The 16,990-nt window shown below is 45.1% G+C and overlaps 1 protein-coding gene across 3 annotated transcripts in view; it reads right to left on the bottom strand.

Moving 5' to 3' along the window:
* The window catches only part of GCH1 (GTP cyclohydrolase 1), a 61,993-nt gene extending 45,382 nt beyond the window's left edge, over positions 1 to 16,611 (bottom strand). The window contains exon 1 of one of the 3 annotated variants that reach the window (XM_055289311.2): positions 16,042 to 16,611. In XM_055289311.2, coding sequence (XP_055145286.1) covers positions 16,042 to 16,384 — 343 coding nt within the window. In that variant the 5' untranslated portion in view covers positions 16,385 to 16,611. The remainder of the gene's footprint in view (positions 1 to 16,041) is intronic. The other 2 variants (XM_055289312.2, XM_063645578.1) reach the window with 2 other exon arrangements.
* Between the last annotated feature and the right edge of the window lie 379 nt (positions 16,612 to 16,990).

Raw genomic sequence — 16,990 nt, 5'->3', positions numbered from 1 at the left:
TGGTGACAACGCCCAGAGCTGATGACAGCAAAAGACAGCAAATCTGATTTTTTAAAAGAAAAGTAAAATCCATTATAAACTGCCAGCCAGGACAGCAGATCAGAAAGAGTGGTCTAATGCCCAGAGACTGCCAGAACCAAAGTGGTGCACATCAGTCACAAAATACTGTTTCACCAACCATTTATTTGGCTTATATGAGGGAAAATTCAGAAATGTAATGCTATGTTGACCTTTTCTTTTTGAAATCAAACTGGAAGAATTTCAGGGGAAAGGAAAATCCCATTAAATCTTCAAACTAATAAAACATTTTTTAAAAAGGAACTTCTCTAGAGAAGCTTATCCTAGAAAACCAGTGAAACAGGGCTTTTAAAAACCAATTAGAAGTCTTTAAATCTTCAAGATCCAAATACTTAGTGCCTCCCATTGTGACAGTACATGAAGTACACAGCATTCCTGCTAAAAATGTTTTCCAGGAATTTAGTGAGGTCTTTAGACCTGACTTGCAGTTACCAGGAATATGAGAAATATGGAAGTTAAATGAAAACAAACAAACAAAAAAATCATACAAATCACAAAGGTGGAGTACCTTACAGGACAACTGACCTCTCTGATAAAGCAGTGGCAGGGGTTGGGAGCAGTAGGTGCTATTCCAGATTAAAACATAATAATCAAATGCAAATGTATGGACCTTGAGTGGGTCCTCGTTGGAAAAAATCATTAGTAAAAGACATTTGAGACACCTGGGGAAATGTGAATATATATTAGGTATTAGATGATATGAAGGAATTAATAGCTAATTTTACTAAGGATGGTGTAAATCATTAAGAAAAACGCTTTTCAGGGTGACATTTCACCTCTAAATACATGTCTCTGATTTACTATCAGTAAAGGAATAAACAACGCCAATATGGCAGAATGTTAGTTTTCAATCTAGCTGATAAGTATATAGGTGTCCTTTATATAATTTTGACTACTTTTATGTTTGAAGGTTTTACATAATAAAAAATTAAAGTTTACAAATACATGATACTAACAGTGAATATTAGTTTTTTTGGTATTACTATTCTACCCAACCACTCCTTTTCTAGTTTATATGAAGCTTTATTAATAAACTAAAACTTCAAGCACTAGTATAACTAACAACTGGTTATTCTTTTGGTAGAAGCAACTACAACATTCTTGGGGGGAAAAGTCTTTAAATAAAGGCTTTGTCTAATCAAAGGAGCTACAGGTAGGAAGACCATAGATCTCAAGAACATTTAGATAAGAAACCTTTTCAAAAATCGGCATCATAAGAAAAAAGAGTTACTATAGAAACGATTTGCAGGGCTTGAACATTTCCAGGGAAAACAGCACCTCTAGCAAGGAAAGGAGGCTGAAGAGCTTCCTAGGGCCTTGCCTGTCAGCTGCTGGAAGTCAACAGAGTGAGCAATGACAATTCTGACAGGCCCACCCATGCTCAGAGACCTCGGCATGACAATTTAACTCCTAGTCCTACTGCCTCTCCCTTCAGACCAGATCCAGAATAGTCAAGTAACTCACCTACCTAAGTTCATAAACCAGTTAGCATGGATGTGGATGCTATTACTAGCCCAGGCTAGCTGTTCTTCCCATTACAGCAGGACAAAGCTTTGTTGACACACTAGTTTTTTGTTTGTTTGTTTGTTTTTTAGGTGGAGTCTCGCTCTGTCGCCCAGGCTGGAGTGCAGTGGCACGATCTCCGCTCACTGCAAGCTCTGCCTCCCGGGTTCACGCCATTCACCTGCCTCAGCCTCCTGAGTAGCTGGGACTACAGGCGTCCACCACAACTCCTGGCTAATTTTTGTTTGTTTGTTTGTATTTTTAGTAGAGACAGGGTTTCAGCGTGTTAGCCAAGATGGTCTCGATCTCCTGACCTTGTGATCCGCCCACCTCGGCCTCCCAAAGTGCTGGGATTACAGGCATGAGCCACCGCGCCCAGCCTATACTAAACTACTTTAAGAAATACCAAGGAGATTTCAGAATTAGATCAGTGAACAGAATTTCCAACATGCTAAATATGAAGCTGAAAGATGTGCATCTACTTTTTATAAACTACTTCACTTGTAAACAGCCCCAGCCCTCAAAAAGCTGTTTACTGTGGTGGAGGAGGGGTAGAAGGGGAGAAAGAGATGACACCGAAATGAAACGACATGCAGCATGGGATAAGTATGGCCTCCGTGGAGGCAAAGCCTGACAGCACTAACTGCTGGAGGCTGTCAGCAAACTGTTCCTTAAAGCTGAAGGGCAGATTGTTTTTGATGGGTCATCAGAGAGGTATACCTCCAGGGCTGCCCAGGTGATAAACGATAACCGGTGGGGTCAATTAGAGGGGTATGATCTACAGCAGCTATCCCTTAAAGTCAACTAGTCAACGTCCTCACTGAGTTAAGGACTCTCATCTGATCTCCAGGCACGCATAGCCCTTCATCACTGCTAATGAACACTGTACCACAAATGCCTAGACCACACAGCTAAAATTATATTTTAAGCTATTTTAGTGAGAGATTCCTTGTTTGGGATGTTTGCCAATGGCCTCTATTGAACTGAGTTCTGATTCCTGCTTACGACAAATAAAAACTAATGTGTGATACATAAAACACATCACACTTCACAGGAAGAGCCATGGCCTCTTGGGACTGCACATCACAAACATTTGGACCAACTGGACCTCGAAAAATTCACCCAGAACTCAGTCACGGCCAATTTCCTCACCTAAACCTGGCTGCTTGTTCACAGAAGTCTCCATAAGCAATAGTTGTTGATAAGCAAGAGGCAGCAGCTACCTCCCCATGGTTGCCAACCAAAAATAAAAAGGACAGTAAAATAAATTACAAGAGGGCAGATAATAAAGGCCAAACACTGCAAAAGAACAAACCTCAGGATCTTCACCTGGGTCTCCAGTTCCAGTAAGGAAATGAGACAGAGTGGTTTCTCAGATTAACTGTGCACTAAACTATTCACTAAACTAAAACACTAAATTGCCCTATATGAGGAAATGCGATGGAAGATTTAAAAAAAGCCAAAAAATGTAGCAAGAGGCTACAACACAACAAAACCTCACAGCAATGGTGAGGAAAGACAACAGAAAATCAATCAAGTGTTTTTTGCAAGGAAAAAACTTACTCGATTTTAGAAAAATCACTTGGGCATGAATGGATCAGAGCAGGACAAGCTAGGAGGCAAGGCGGCCAGTTAAGAGGTTACTGTAATTTAAGTGAAAGATGACTCAGACTCTAGAAATATTCAGGTGGTACATGCGTCAGAACTTTGTGAACACGATTAGCCAAGGGGATTCACGAGAAAGAATAATTGCAGATAAAACAAATAACCAGGCCGGGAGCGGCGGCTAACGCCTGTAATCCCAACACTTTAGGAGGCCGAGGTGGGCGGATCACCTAAGGTCAGGAGTTCGAGACCAGCCTGACCCACACGGAGAAACCCTATCTCTACTAAAAATACAAAATTAGCTGGGCTTGGTGGCGCATGCCTATAATCCCAGCTACTTGGGAAGGCTGAGGCAGGAGAATCGCTTGAACCCGGGAGGTGGAGGTTGCGGTGAGCGGAGATCATGCCATTGCACTCCAGCCTGGGCAACAAGAGCAAAACTCTGTCTCAAAAAATAAATAAACCAGGTTATAAAGACTAGACGAAGTAGCAACATGTGTCAGGTTAAAATTCATTACAAGGGTTGACTATGGCCAGAATGAACTTTAAAGACATCAGATAAAGGAGCTGGCCCTAATGCCATTAATATTGATCTTTTAAAAGTTTAAAATAAATCTAACTGCCTTGAGAACTCCATTTAATTTTAACTCTGGTACAGATGACTATGAATGTTAGTGTATTCCTTTTACTGGAAAACACTTAGACCATAATCTCTAAACCAGCATAGACACGTTCTGCAAAAAACAAACAATCCAAAAAAACTCAAAATGAATTTCCTTCTAGGTTCAACTCAAAAGCTACTTTCTCCGTAACATCTGGACTTTCCTGTCTCTCCACCAGAAGCACCCAGCTTCCCTCTGACTACACAGAAACCCTTTACTCCTTGAAGGCCAAGATCAGGCCAACAATCATCTTCGTTTCCCCTTTAACAGTGACTACTCAGAGACCATCTACAGTTCCACTTTTCACAGTTTCAGTTACCCTTGGTCAAACATGGTCTGAAAATATTAAATGAAAAATTCCAGAAATAGACAATTCATAAGGTTTTTTTGTTTGTTTTCTTTTTGAGACAGAGTCCCACTCTGTCATCCAGGTTGGAGTGTAGTGGCACAATCTCGGCTCACTGCAACCTTCAGCTCCCAAGTTCAAGCAATTCTCCTGCCTCAGCCTCCCTAGTAGCTGGGATTACAGGTGTGCACCACCATGCCCAGCAAATTTTTTTTGTATTTTTAGTAGAGATGGGGGTTTCACCATGTTGGCCAGCCTGGTCTCGAACTCCTGACCTCAAATGATATACCCACCTTGGCCTCCCAAAGTGCTGGGATTACAGGCATGAGCCATCATGCCTGGCATTTTTTTTTTTTTTTTTAAACAGAGTCTCGCTGTGTCACCCAGGCTGGAATGCAGTGGTGCAATCTCAGTTCACTGCAACCTCCGCCTCCCGGGTTCAAGTGATTCTCATGTCTCAGCCTCCCAAGTACCTGGGATTACAGGCACGTGCCACCATGCCTGCTTAATTTTTGTATATTTTGTAGAAATGAGGTTTGGCCATGTTGGTCAGGCTGGTCTCTAACTCCTGAGCTCAAGTCAGTGGCCTGCCTCGGCCTCCCAAAGTGCTGGAACTGCAGGCATGAGCCACCGCATCCAGCCAACAATTCATAAGTTTTAAAATGCACGCTATTCTGAGTATTGCGATGAAATCTCCAACCCTTCTGCCCAGAACATGAATCAATCCTTTGTCCACAGCATCCACATTGTCTATGCTACCTACCTAATAGTCACTTAGTATCCATCTCAGTGATCAAATCAACCTTCAGTTTTGCAGTGTTTGTTTTCAAACCCTTATTTTACTTAACAATGGCCCTAAACCACAAGAGTAGTGACGCTGGCAATTCAGATATGCCAAAGAGAAGCCATGTTTCCTTCAAGTGACAAAGATTAAAGTTCTCAGTTTATTAATGAACAAAATCATTATGCTGAGGTTGCTAAAACTATATTAAGAACAAATCTTCTGTCTGTGAACCTGTGAAGGAGGAAAAAAAAATTCATGCTAGTGTTGTTGTTGTACTTCAAAGTGCAAAAGCTATGGCCACAGCGCATGGTAAGTGCTTAGTTAAGATGGAAAAGGCATGAAATTTGTGTGTAGAAGACACAAACAGAAATTTATTCTGAATTATGGCAATCCGGTTTGGTACTATCCTCAGTTTCAGGCATCCACTGGGGGTCTTGGAACAGATACCCAAGGATAAGGGGGACTACTGTATCTTCAATTCTAAGGATTTCTTGAAATAAGGAAATTAAAATATAATGTGTTGAGAACATACAACATTGTACAGAATGAGTTACTGACGTGGTGGCTCACGCCTGTAATCCCAACACTTTGGGAGGCAGAAACGGGCGGATCATCTGAGGTCAGGAGTTCAAGAACAGCCTGGCCAACACGGTGAAACTCAGTCTCTACTAAAAATACAAAAATTAGCCAGGCGTGGTGGTAGGCACCTGTAATCCCAGCTACTCAGGAGGCTGAGGCAGGAGAATCGCTTGAACCCAGGGGACAGAGGTTGCAGTGAGCCAAGATCACACCACTTCACTCCAGCTTGCTGGGCGGAAGAGCAAGACTCTATCTCAAAAAATAAAAATAAAAATAAAATAGATGTTTTTAATGTGGATGAACCTTGAAGACATTTTGCAAAGTAAAATAAGCCAGACATGAAAGACAAATATTGTATGTTTCCGGCCGGGTGCGGTGGCTCATGCCTGTAATCCCAGCACTCTAGGAGGCTGAGACAGGCCAATCACTTGAGGTTAGAACTTCGAGACCAGCCTGGCTAACATGGTGAAACCCTGTCTCTGCTAATAATACAAAAATTAGCCGGGCATGGTGGTGAGCACCTGTAATCCCAGCTACTCGTGAGGCTGAGGCAGGGGAATTGCTTGAATCTGGGCGGCAGAGGTTTCAGTGAGCTGAGATCATGCCACCGCACTCCAGCCTGGGTGATAGAGGAAGACTCTGTCTCCAAATAAATAAATATTTCTACTAATGGGCTCCAATAGAATAAAATTCCAGTAAATCAATGTCCTCTTGGCCTTGAGTATAACAGATTTAACTTGGTTCCGATACTCTTGCATAACCCAACACAAATTATCTCCCAATTTAATTACTACAGACTCTAGAAAATTTATAACCATGGGAAACATATTTGTTTGCATAACCTGGAACTGAGAATTGTTCACATAATCCAGGATTCATAATCTGGGATCCAATGATTAGACAGTTGCCCTCTCCTGGTGAGTTTTAACACTGCAGTCTACTCAACCAAATAACTAGACTCAAATTACAGTCCTCATACAGAAATCACTGGCAAATGAGTCAGGTGCGGAATGCCCAGGCATGGAAGGGTTTCTAGAGGTGGACAAAGCAAACAGAAGAGAAAATACAAAAGCGGGGATAGGTTAGGAAGAAGGGAGAAAGGATTCAAATAAATTAGTAAAATATTATTATTAAAATTAAATCGACTACCAGAGATTACAATGATTCTCATTCTATATCATCCTCTCAGCTCCGCCACTTTCAAGATACAGTCTTGGGAAAGTTCTCTCTGTGCCCCAATTTCCTTATGTATAAAATGGGAATAATATTGCCTACCCCATCGCGCTACTGTGAGGATCAAATGAGGTAACATGTAAAAACTCTAGCCGTAGCCGGGCGCGGTGGCTCACGCCTGTAATCCCAGCACTTTGGGAGGCTGAGGCGGGCGGATCACGAGGTCAGGAGATCGAGACCATCCTGGCTAACACGGTGAAACCCCGTCTCTACTAAAAATACAAAAAAATTAGCCAGGCGTGGTGGCGGGCACCTGTAGTCCCAGCTACTCAGGAGGCTGAGGCGGGAGAATGGCGTGAACCCGGGAGGCAGAGCTTGCAGTGAGCCGAGATCGCGCCACTGCACTCCAGACTGGGCGAGAGCGAGACTCCGTCTCAAAAAAAAAAAAAAAAAAAAAAAAAACTCTAGCCGGGCACGGTGGCTCACGCTTGTAATCCCAGCACTTTGGGAGGCCGAGGCGGGCGGGTCACGAGGTCAGGAGATCGAGAACACGGTGAAACCCCGTCTCTACTAAAAATACAAAAAATTAGCCGGGCGCGGTGGCGGGCGCCTGTAGTCCCAGCTACTCGGAGAGGCTGAGGCAGGAGAATGGCGTGAACCCGGGAGGCGGAGCTTGCAGTGAGCCGAGATCGCACCACTGCACTCCAGCCTGGGCGACAGAGCGGGACTCCGTCTCAAAAAAAAAAAAAAAAAAAAAAATGTAAAAACTTACTGTTTAGCACAAAGTAAGCCATCAGCAGTATTTGTTACTCAGAACATCAGTCGGCTTAAGCATTGCTTCACCCATTCATGCTCCCATCTCCTGGCACTAGTCAAGTTCCTATGCCAAGTGCTCTCACTGAGCTGTGTTTTTGTTTATCATCACATTTCTCAATCTCACAACACATTTCTATTTCATGTGATTGTATCTGCTAGGCTGTGAGTTCCATGAAGGCAGGAACTATACCTGGTTTTGCTCATTCTGCATTCCCAGCGTTCAGTGAAGTGCCTAGTACTTGATGATCAATGAAATTGTAGTAAAATTCCTAGTAATTTTTTTAATAATAGTATTTAGTACTAATACAAGTTGAATTGTGCCATCTGCCAAAAAAAGATATGTTGAAGTCCTAAACCCCAGGTATCTTTAGCATGTGACTTTATTTGGAAATGGGGTTGTTGCAGATGTAATTAGCTAAACTAACATAGGCATACTGGAGTAAAGTGGACCCTCCCTCATATGACTGACATCCTTATAAGACAAAACAAAAACGTGGACACTGACAGAGGCAGCGATTGGAGTGATGCAGCTCAAACCAAGGAACACCATCAACACGGCCACCACCAGAAGCTGGGAAGAGGCAAAGACAGCCTCCCCCACTACAGGTTCTGGAGTGAGTATGGTTCTGCTGACCCCTTGATTTTGGAATTTTAGTCTCTAGAACTATGAGACTGTTTATTTCTGTCATTTAAACCACCTAGTTTGTGGTACTGTGTGATAGCAGCCCTGGGAATCTAGTACGAGTACCAACCTGAAGGCTTTGCTTGCTATAGTGAAGTTATGTATATTGATTTTTCCTTCTGTGTCAGAAAAATTTATAGATAATCCATTTTTAAAAGAAACTATTAGGATAGGCTTTTCTCCCCCTTTCTCAGTAACTTCTTAACTGTTTTATTCCACTTAGACATGTCCAAAATTCCAATAATATAATATGTCAAGTGCCTTGTTATTTTTTTCTTCTTTATTCACAGTGCTCTTTCTGGCAATGAACACAACTAAGTCCTATGTAAGTGTTCATTAACAAACCAAATACAAAAATTATTAATGGATCAAAATTTGAGTGAGCTACACATCTAAAATAGTACCTCTTAATGATGAGAAGAGCATTTCTATAATATACTTTAAAACTTGGGACATAAACTCACCTTTCACCCATGATATAGGAGAGAATAGTAAATAATTTATGTTTTTGTTCCCCTTCACATCTTAGAAGTTGTTAAAATTCTTAGTTCACCACAGCAGTCTAATTTAATAAATCCGAGAGGTTTGTGATTCAAAAAGAAAAACCTTTTGTGACTGCTACCACATTTCAGTATGAAGTGTCTAAGGTGCATTTTTATATAAACAAAGTATCTAATTGCCTCCCATTATCTTTAGCAAATAGACATAATCTTCCAGTGAAAATGGCTGAGGTGGGGATATGACTCACTGCCAGTGTCTGTGCTTCCTCAGCCCTCACAGGGAAGCGGTCAGCCACCTCCAATGCCATCTCCTCACGCTGGATTATATGCATGCTTCCCAAAATTTTGAACTGTTAACATGATTTATGAAAACTGTCTTGGCAGACAAGCTAAAACCTACTTTAACTAGAAATGTGACAGAGTTAAGACTCTTGCATATTCCCAAAAACTCATAAAAAACAACTGATGAAACAAGTCATACCCATTTAATCCTTGGTAGATAATGCTGTCTGAAAGGCTGTTCCCATGTATACCTGGAAGGGTCAGTTACAGAGGTATGAAGATCGAGGCCCTCAGAGAATAGCGGACTCTCCAATTTAACTAAGTGTAGGTTCTAAATAAAAGAATAGTGGAAATACAGGAAAGGTACCTTATATAGAAAAGAGAACTCACCAGGATAAAACCTTGAATATTTAAGAGAACTAGGATATAGCTAAACTGAAATGGGACAGAAATAGATCAAGATGAGCTGGTCTGAGCTGGTCCAAGGATCAGCTTGTGATGCAGATTCAAAGGACAGCCAGTTCCTGGGAGAGATGATAGCATCTCCTCCAGCCCTCCCTCCTAGCCCATGAGCTACAGTCCAGTAGTGATTAGTACTAGGAAACCTGTACAACCCTGACACAGCCCTGTCACAGATGACCACAGATGCTCCCATGGAAGGTACACACTGGAAAGTAGCAGAAAAGGTACACAAGGAGACAGTCATGGAGAGATGCTGCAACATAGGAAAAACTGAACAAATTCCCCAGAACGCCAGGAATTTGGATCAGTCCACACAAGAGGAACTGGGAGGAAAAAAGGATTTTGAAGAATGTAAAATACCAACTTATTCTAAATTTTACAACACTTAAGTCAACATTACTAACCAGGAGTTAATATATAGAATAATACAGATATATAAAAGATATAAAGTCCTGTATCTTGTTTACAAGCACAGAAAAGTGACCTTCAGAGAAGTATGTTCTTATCCAAAAACAATATATAGTGGCCACTTGACTCATGCTCTCTAAAGAAATAAAAGGGATTGTGCAGAAGTGTTTATGGACCTAAAGATGTGGGTTTCCACTCACTCCTATCTCCCACCAGTATCCTTCCTTCTCTCTGCCATCCAGGTTGGTCCAAGACCCAAACCACCACATTTCAGGTTCATTCCTTTAAGTTCAGCAGCATCCTTGTTCTCACTACTCTGTCTTCTCTTTAATTATATATCACTTTTTAAAAAAAGAAATATTAAATCCTTAAACAGATCCCCTGGATACAGGCTTTCAAACTTTTGACTACAACCTACAGTAAGAAATGCATTTTACATCTAGAGCTGGTGCGCACACACACACAATTATACCTATAAAACCTACATAGAAATTTCTCGGCCGGGCGTGGTGGCTCACGCCTGTAATCCCAGCACTTTAGGAGGCCGAGGCGGGCGGATCACAAAGTCAAGAGATCGAGATCATCCTGGCTAACACAGTGAAACCCTGTCTCTACTAAAAAAATACAAAAAAAAAAAAAGTTAGCTGGGCATGGTACTGCGCGCCTGTAGTCCCAGCTACTTGGGAGGCTGAGGCAGGGGAATGGTGTGAACCTGGGAGGCAGAGCTTGCAGTGAGCTGAGATCGTGCCACTGCACTCCAGCCAGGGCTAGAGAGTGAGACTCCATCTTAAAAAAAAAAACAAAAGAAATTTCTCAAAACACTTATCCTTATTACACGTGATAGACTGATCTTATCCATTCTACTCCACTTTTTTTTTTTTTTTTTTTGAGATGGAGTCTTGCTCTGTCACCAGGCTGGAGTGCAGTGGCACAATCTCGGCTCACTGCAACCTCCGCCTCCCGGGTTCAAGTGATTCTCCTGCCTCAGCCTCTCAAGTAGCTGGGACAGGCACGCACCATCACGCCCAGCTAATTTTTGTATTTTTAGTAAAGACAGGGTTTCACCATGTTGGCCAGGATGGTGTTGATCTCTTGACCTCGTTATTTGCCCACCTCAGCCTTCCAAAGTGCTGGGATTACAGGCTTGAGCCACCGTGCCCAACCTCTACTCCACTTTTTTTTTTTTTTTTTTTTTGAGACTGAGTTTCGCTCTTGTTGCCCAGGCTGGAGTGCAATGGCATAATCTTGGCTCACTGCAATCTCCGCCTCCTGGGTTCAAGCAATTCTCCTGCCTCAGCCTCCCAAGTAGCTGGGATTACAGGCATGCACTACCACACCCGGCTAATTTTTGTATTTTAGTAGAGAAGGGGTTTCTCCATGTTAGTCAGGCTGGTCTCGAACTCCCAACCTCAGGTGATCCACCCGCCTCGGCCTCCCAAAGTGCTGGGATTATAGGCGTGACCCACAGCGCCCGGCTAATCCACTTTTTTTTTTTTTTTTTTTTATGCTGTTGACCCAATTCACAGTTTGAAATATATAGATAGGGTATACTGATTCAGTTCTCTGTGTAGCAGTATAAGGAAGTGGCTAAGAATTCTGCAGTCAGACTCTCTGGATTCAAATACCAGCTCTACTACTTGTGTCAACCTCTCTGCCTCAGTTGCCTTGTCATGGGGATAAGAGAAATGTTTACTTGAAAATTGGAAGATGAACCAAGACCATCCACGTAAAGCTTTTAACCCATTAAAAAGTACGGTCATGCATTGCTTAACAATGGGGATACATTCTGAGAAACACCCGAGAAATGCAGTTTCATATCGCAAACATTGAAGGAAGAGAGTGCTTACACAAACCTAGATGAGATAACCTACTACACACCTAGGCTACACGGTAGAGCCTATTATTCCTAGGCTACAAACCTGTATGGCATGTTACTGTAATGAATGCTGCAGGCAACTGTAACACAATGGGATTTGTGTATTTAAAGATATGTAGACCAGGTGGGACAGCTCATGCCTGTAATCCCAGCACTTTGGGAGACCAAGAGGAGAGGATCACTTGAGCCCAGGAGTTCGAGACCAGCCTGGGCAAAACAGTGAGACCCTGCCTCTATTTTTAAAATACAAATAATACTAATTTTAGAAAGACATCTAAACATAGAAAAGGTACAGTAAAAATATAGTAGAAAAGACTTAAGATGGTATGTCTGTGTAGGGCACTTACCATGAAAGGAGCCTGCAGGACTGGGAGTTGCTCTGGGTGAGTCAGTGAATGCATGGTAAGTGAATGTGAAGGCCTAGGACATTACTGTACACTACTGTAAACTTTATAAACACTGTACACTTGGGCTACACTAAACATATTTTCTTCAATAATTTCAGCTTAATGTATTTAAAACTTCGACTCTTTTGTAATAATACAGCTTAAAACGAAAACACATTGTACAGCTATGCAAAAATATTTTATATCCTTGTTCTATACCTTTTTCTATTTTTAATTTTTATTTTAATTTTATTTATTTATTTTTGAGACGGAGTCTCACTCTGTCAACCAGGCTGCAGTGCAGTGGTGCAATGTCGGCTCACTGCAACCTCCACCTCCTGGGTTCAAGTGATTCTCCTGCCTCAACCTTCCAAGTAGCCGTGACTACAGGTATGTGCCACCACATCTGGCTAATTTTTATATATTTAGTAGAGATGGGGTTTCAACATGTTGGCCAGGCTGGTCTCTACCTAACTCCTGACCTCAAGTAATCCGCCCACCTTGGCCTCCCAAAGTTCTGGGATTACAGGTGTGAGCCACCATGCCTGGCCCAATTTTCTTAATTTTTAAATTTTGTTAAAAACTAAGACATGTGGGAGAGAAGAGGAAAAAACTAAGACACAAATAAACACATGAGGCCTACACAGGTCAGGATCACCAAGACATCACTAGACAATGTGAATTTTTCAGCTCCATTGTAATCTTATAAACCACCTTCATACACGTGGCCCATCATTGAATGAAACATCATAATGTAATGCATGATTATATTCAATTAATGGCTTATAATAATCTTAAATGGGCTGGGTGTGGTGGCTCACACCTGTAATCCTAGCACTCTGGGAAGCCAAGGCAGGCAGATCCCTTGAGCTCAGGAGTTCAAGACCAGCCTGGGCAACATGGCAAAAACCCGTCTCTACCAAAAATACAAAAATTAGCTGGGCATGGTGGCACAAGCCTGTAGTTCCAGCTATTCGGGAGGCTGAGGTGGGATCACTTGAGTCCAGCAGAGTGAGACTGCAGTGAGCCAAGACTGTGCCACTGCACTCCAGCCTAGGCAGCAGAGCCAAACCCTGTCTCAAAAACATGAAAATAAAAATAATAATAATAATATTAAATGGTCCGCTCCATGGACTTTTTTTTTCTGAGACAGGGTCTCCCATGTTGCCCAGGCTGTTCTCCTGAGCAACAACTATCCTCCTGCCTCAGCCTCCCTATTAGCTGGGACTGCAGGCACGCCACAAAACTTGTCTTTATATTGTGGTAAAATATACATAAAATTGGTCATTTTTAGCCATCTTGAAGTTACAATGGTGGCATTCACAATGTTGTGCAACTATCACCACTCTCTAGTTCCAGAACATTTTCATGACTCCAAAAGGAAGCTCCAAAGGAAGCTCCACACTCATTAAACAGTCACTACCCATCCCCCTCTTCTCACCAGTCCCTGACAACTACTAATCTTGCAGTGTCTCTACATCCATTACATCCATGGACTTTTTTTTTTTTTGAAATGGAGTTTCGCTCTTATTGCCCAGGCTGGAGTGTAATGGTGCGATCTCGGCCCACTGTAACCTCTGCCTCCCGGGTTCAAATGATTCTCCTGCCTCAGCTTCCTGAGTAGCTGGGATTACAGGCACCTGACACCATGCCCAGCTAATTTTTGTATTTTTGGTAGAGACTGGGTTTTCCCATGTTGGCCAGGCTGGTCTCGAACTCCTGACCTCAGCTGATCCGCCCGTCTCAGCCTCCCAAAGTCCTGGGATTACAGGTGTGAGCCACCGCGCCCAGCCCGTGGACTTTTTAAATAGTAACACTTGACCAGAACAGTTTTTTTGTGTTTTTTTGTTGTTTTTTTCTGGAGACAGAGTCTCCCTCTGTCGCCCAGGCTGGAGTGCAGTGGCGTGATCTCGGCTCACTGCAACCTCCTCCTCCTGGGTTCAAGTGATTCTCCTGCCTCAGCCTCCTGAGTAGCTGGGACTACTCAGGTGGCTAATTTTTTTGTATTTTTAGTAGAGACTGGGTTTCGCCATGTTGGCCGGGCTGGTCTTGAACTCCTCACCTCAGGTGATCCGCCCACCTCGGCCTCCCAAAGTGCTGGGATTACAGGCGTGAGCACCGAGCTCGGCCAACCAGAACAGTTTTCTAATGTGGAATGATGTGTTCTTTGCAGTTATTAATCCTCTTTAAATGAATCTTCGCTCATGAGATATTTTGCTAACCATTTCTCAAGTAAATCTGTGAGTCACTTTAGGTAATTCTGTGACCTGTCTCAGGGTCAGAAATCCCTCTATCTTTGGGTAATTAGATCCATGCTAGATTACAGAACACTGTCCTATGGATTCTCTTAGGGGAGGATTCCCAAAGCCCGGGCGATGCTGTGGAGTAAACCACTTTCTGCGTCTTCAAGGGGCAAAATGAGCAAGGCCTTAAGAAGACATTTCATTACATTGTGGAATATATCACACACACACACACACACACAAATTTAAAGCCCTAGACCTCCAAAGAGCTGATCCCACAGAAAACTGAAAGTTTATTCTTCAGTCTTTGCATTTTGAAATCGCTTCTGAGATTCCGAACTTTTGCAATTGAGGGGTAAAAAAAGTGAATTTGGAAACAGAACTAGAAGTCATGCCGGTTTTAGAGTGTAGCATCATTTCCTTTTGGGGCCCCGCCTCTTTCACATTCTGATTTCCCACCCTTCCTTTGGGGTGTGGAAGACTGGGCAAAAAATAACTTTCTTTTTCCCAGGGTCCACACTCCTTCAGAGAAATAACTGGGGCAGGGAGATTGCCTTTCCAGCGCACTGTTTTTCTTTCAGAAAACAGTGAAAGGTAGAATGCTTCTTAGGCCAAAGAAGTAAATGTCACCAAGCCACGGAAGGTGTAGACTGAAGAAAAATAATGTCTTTGGTCCCAGCTGTAGAAGCCAGAAGCTTTATTTGTTTTAAATATAGACCAATACTGCTTCTCTGGCCAACAGGCAGCAAAGTCCCCATTTTCCACTCTCCATCACCCCACCTTGCATCCTACCCACACTGATTGCATCCCCACCCTCTGAGTGAAAAGCCGACAGGCCTCAGACGCTAACAGCACCGGGTCAACCCGGCTTTATTTTAGGGTGGTAGGGTGCGGGGATGAGACTGAGTTCTGGAACCCAGGGGAGCCCTCCGAACCCTGGAGTAGCTTTACTGCTTTTTGCGGGGTTGGGGGTGGGGGAGAGGAAACAGATTTCAGCAGCAAACTCACCCAGTCAACCTCACACCTCAAACTCCAGGGAAGCCCGTGCCCAAAATTATGCCGAATTTTGTAAATGTCCTGAACTGGAGTAAACTTGAGGTGGACAAAAGAAAAGCACAACTCTAAGACTCCGATCCCCTGGCAAATCAGTGAGAGTGCAGGTCCCCGAGGTTTCGGGGAAGAATCGCGCCAAGGTTTCAATCTAGATACACACCCTGACAATGGGATCTCAATAAGGAACTACCCAGGAAGCCGTCGCCTCAGCAAGTGCCCAGGTGATCCTTATCGTGGGCAAGTTTGGAACCGCAGGTGCCCCGAGAATCCCGCGCTGGGTGCTCAGGCGAGAGGGCTCCGGGCTCCCGTCCACGCCCACCCGGGGCGCTCTAGGAGGGCTGCGCGCTGGGAGCGGGAAGGGCCCCTGGAAGGCGGCTGCAGCGAGTCCCGGGGCTGAGAGGTCGCTGCCACCCAGGGCGCCCCGACTGTGCCCCACGCAGGGCCTCTGCAGGGCGGCGGGCTAGGGCGGGTTCGGAGGTGACAGCGCCCAGCTCCCAGCGCCAAGAGTGAGGCAACTCCGGAAACTTCCTGGAGCCGGCGCGCGTTTCCTGCAAGCACCGCCCCCGCTGCCCGCACGCTCTAGCAGCCCGCGGGCGCACTGACCTGAGATGGTCTCCTGGTAGCCCTTGGTGAAGAACTGCATAGCCGAGGCCGCCCTCCAGGGCGTCTTGAGCAACCCTTGCCGCTGGGGGTTCTCGCCCAGCGAGCTCAGGATGGACGAGTAGGCGGCTGCCAGGTTGGGGAGGTTCAGCTCGTTATCCTCCTCGCTGCGGGGCCGCTCGCCCTTCCAGCCGTCCGCGGGCTGCGCGCTCTTGGCCTCGGGCCGCGGGGGCTTCTCCGCCGGCCTGCTGGGCCCGGGCCGCGGCGGATCCCGCTCGGGGAACCCATTGCTGCACCTGGCGCCCCGCGGCTTCTCCGCCGGAGCCCGCACAGGGCCCTTCTCCATGGACCCGCCGCAGCCGCTGCCGTTCGGGAAGGACCCTGGGGCGCTTCGAGGTCTGCGACTAAACTCCGCCGGCGGCCGCGGACAATGGGCTGTGGCCGGAGTCACCTGAGGAAGGTACGCGACCTGCTTAGGTCACACTCCGAGCCGGGGGCGGCCACAGGCTGGAAAGCCCGGCCGCGCCTCCTTTTTATGGCCCGGCGGCTCAGCCGGCGCCGCGGGGCACTCCCATTGGCCGGGACCGCCTCGCGTCACGGCCCTCGCCCCGCCCGTCGGCCGCCCGCCCCCGGGGTCCCCAGCAGGGGTCGCGGCTCCGGAGACGCCCGGAGGGGTTCGCAATCGCAGGGAGGGAAGGAAAAGGGCGCCGGCCCCTAGGATCCGGCGGGACCCCTTCGCTTATTGCGGAATGAGCCGAACCCGAAAAGAGGCAGGCGTCCAGGAGCTGGGACCTTGGTGAGAGAGACGCGGTCTGGGCGCCCGGCCGCCCCCTCTTCAGGCCAAGAGGGCGCTGTATTGAAGGGCTCCGGTCCCCTCGCCCTGTGAAAGATCAGCAAACAGGTGGCCTTGCCTGGAGAGAGACCGAGTTAAGCCACCGATTAGGAACCAACT

This window comes from Symphalangus syndactylus, chromosome 8 (genome assembly GCF_028878055.3).
Source record: "Symphalangus syndactylus isolate Jambi chromosome 8, NHGRI_mSymSyn1-v2.1_pri, whole genome shotgun sequence".
In the NCBI taxonomy this organism is placed as follows: domain Eukaryota; kingdom Metazoa; phylum Chordata; class Mammalia; order Primates; family Hylobatidae; genus Symphalangus; species Symphalangus syndactylus.
The sequence above is the reverse complement of the archived record's forward strand: the minus strand, read 5'-3'. Positions and strand labels throughout refer to the sequence as shown.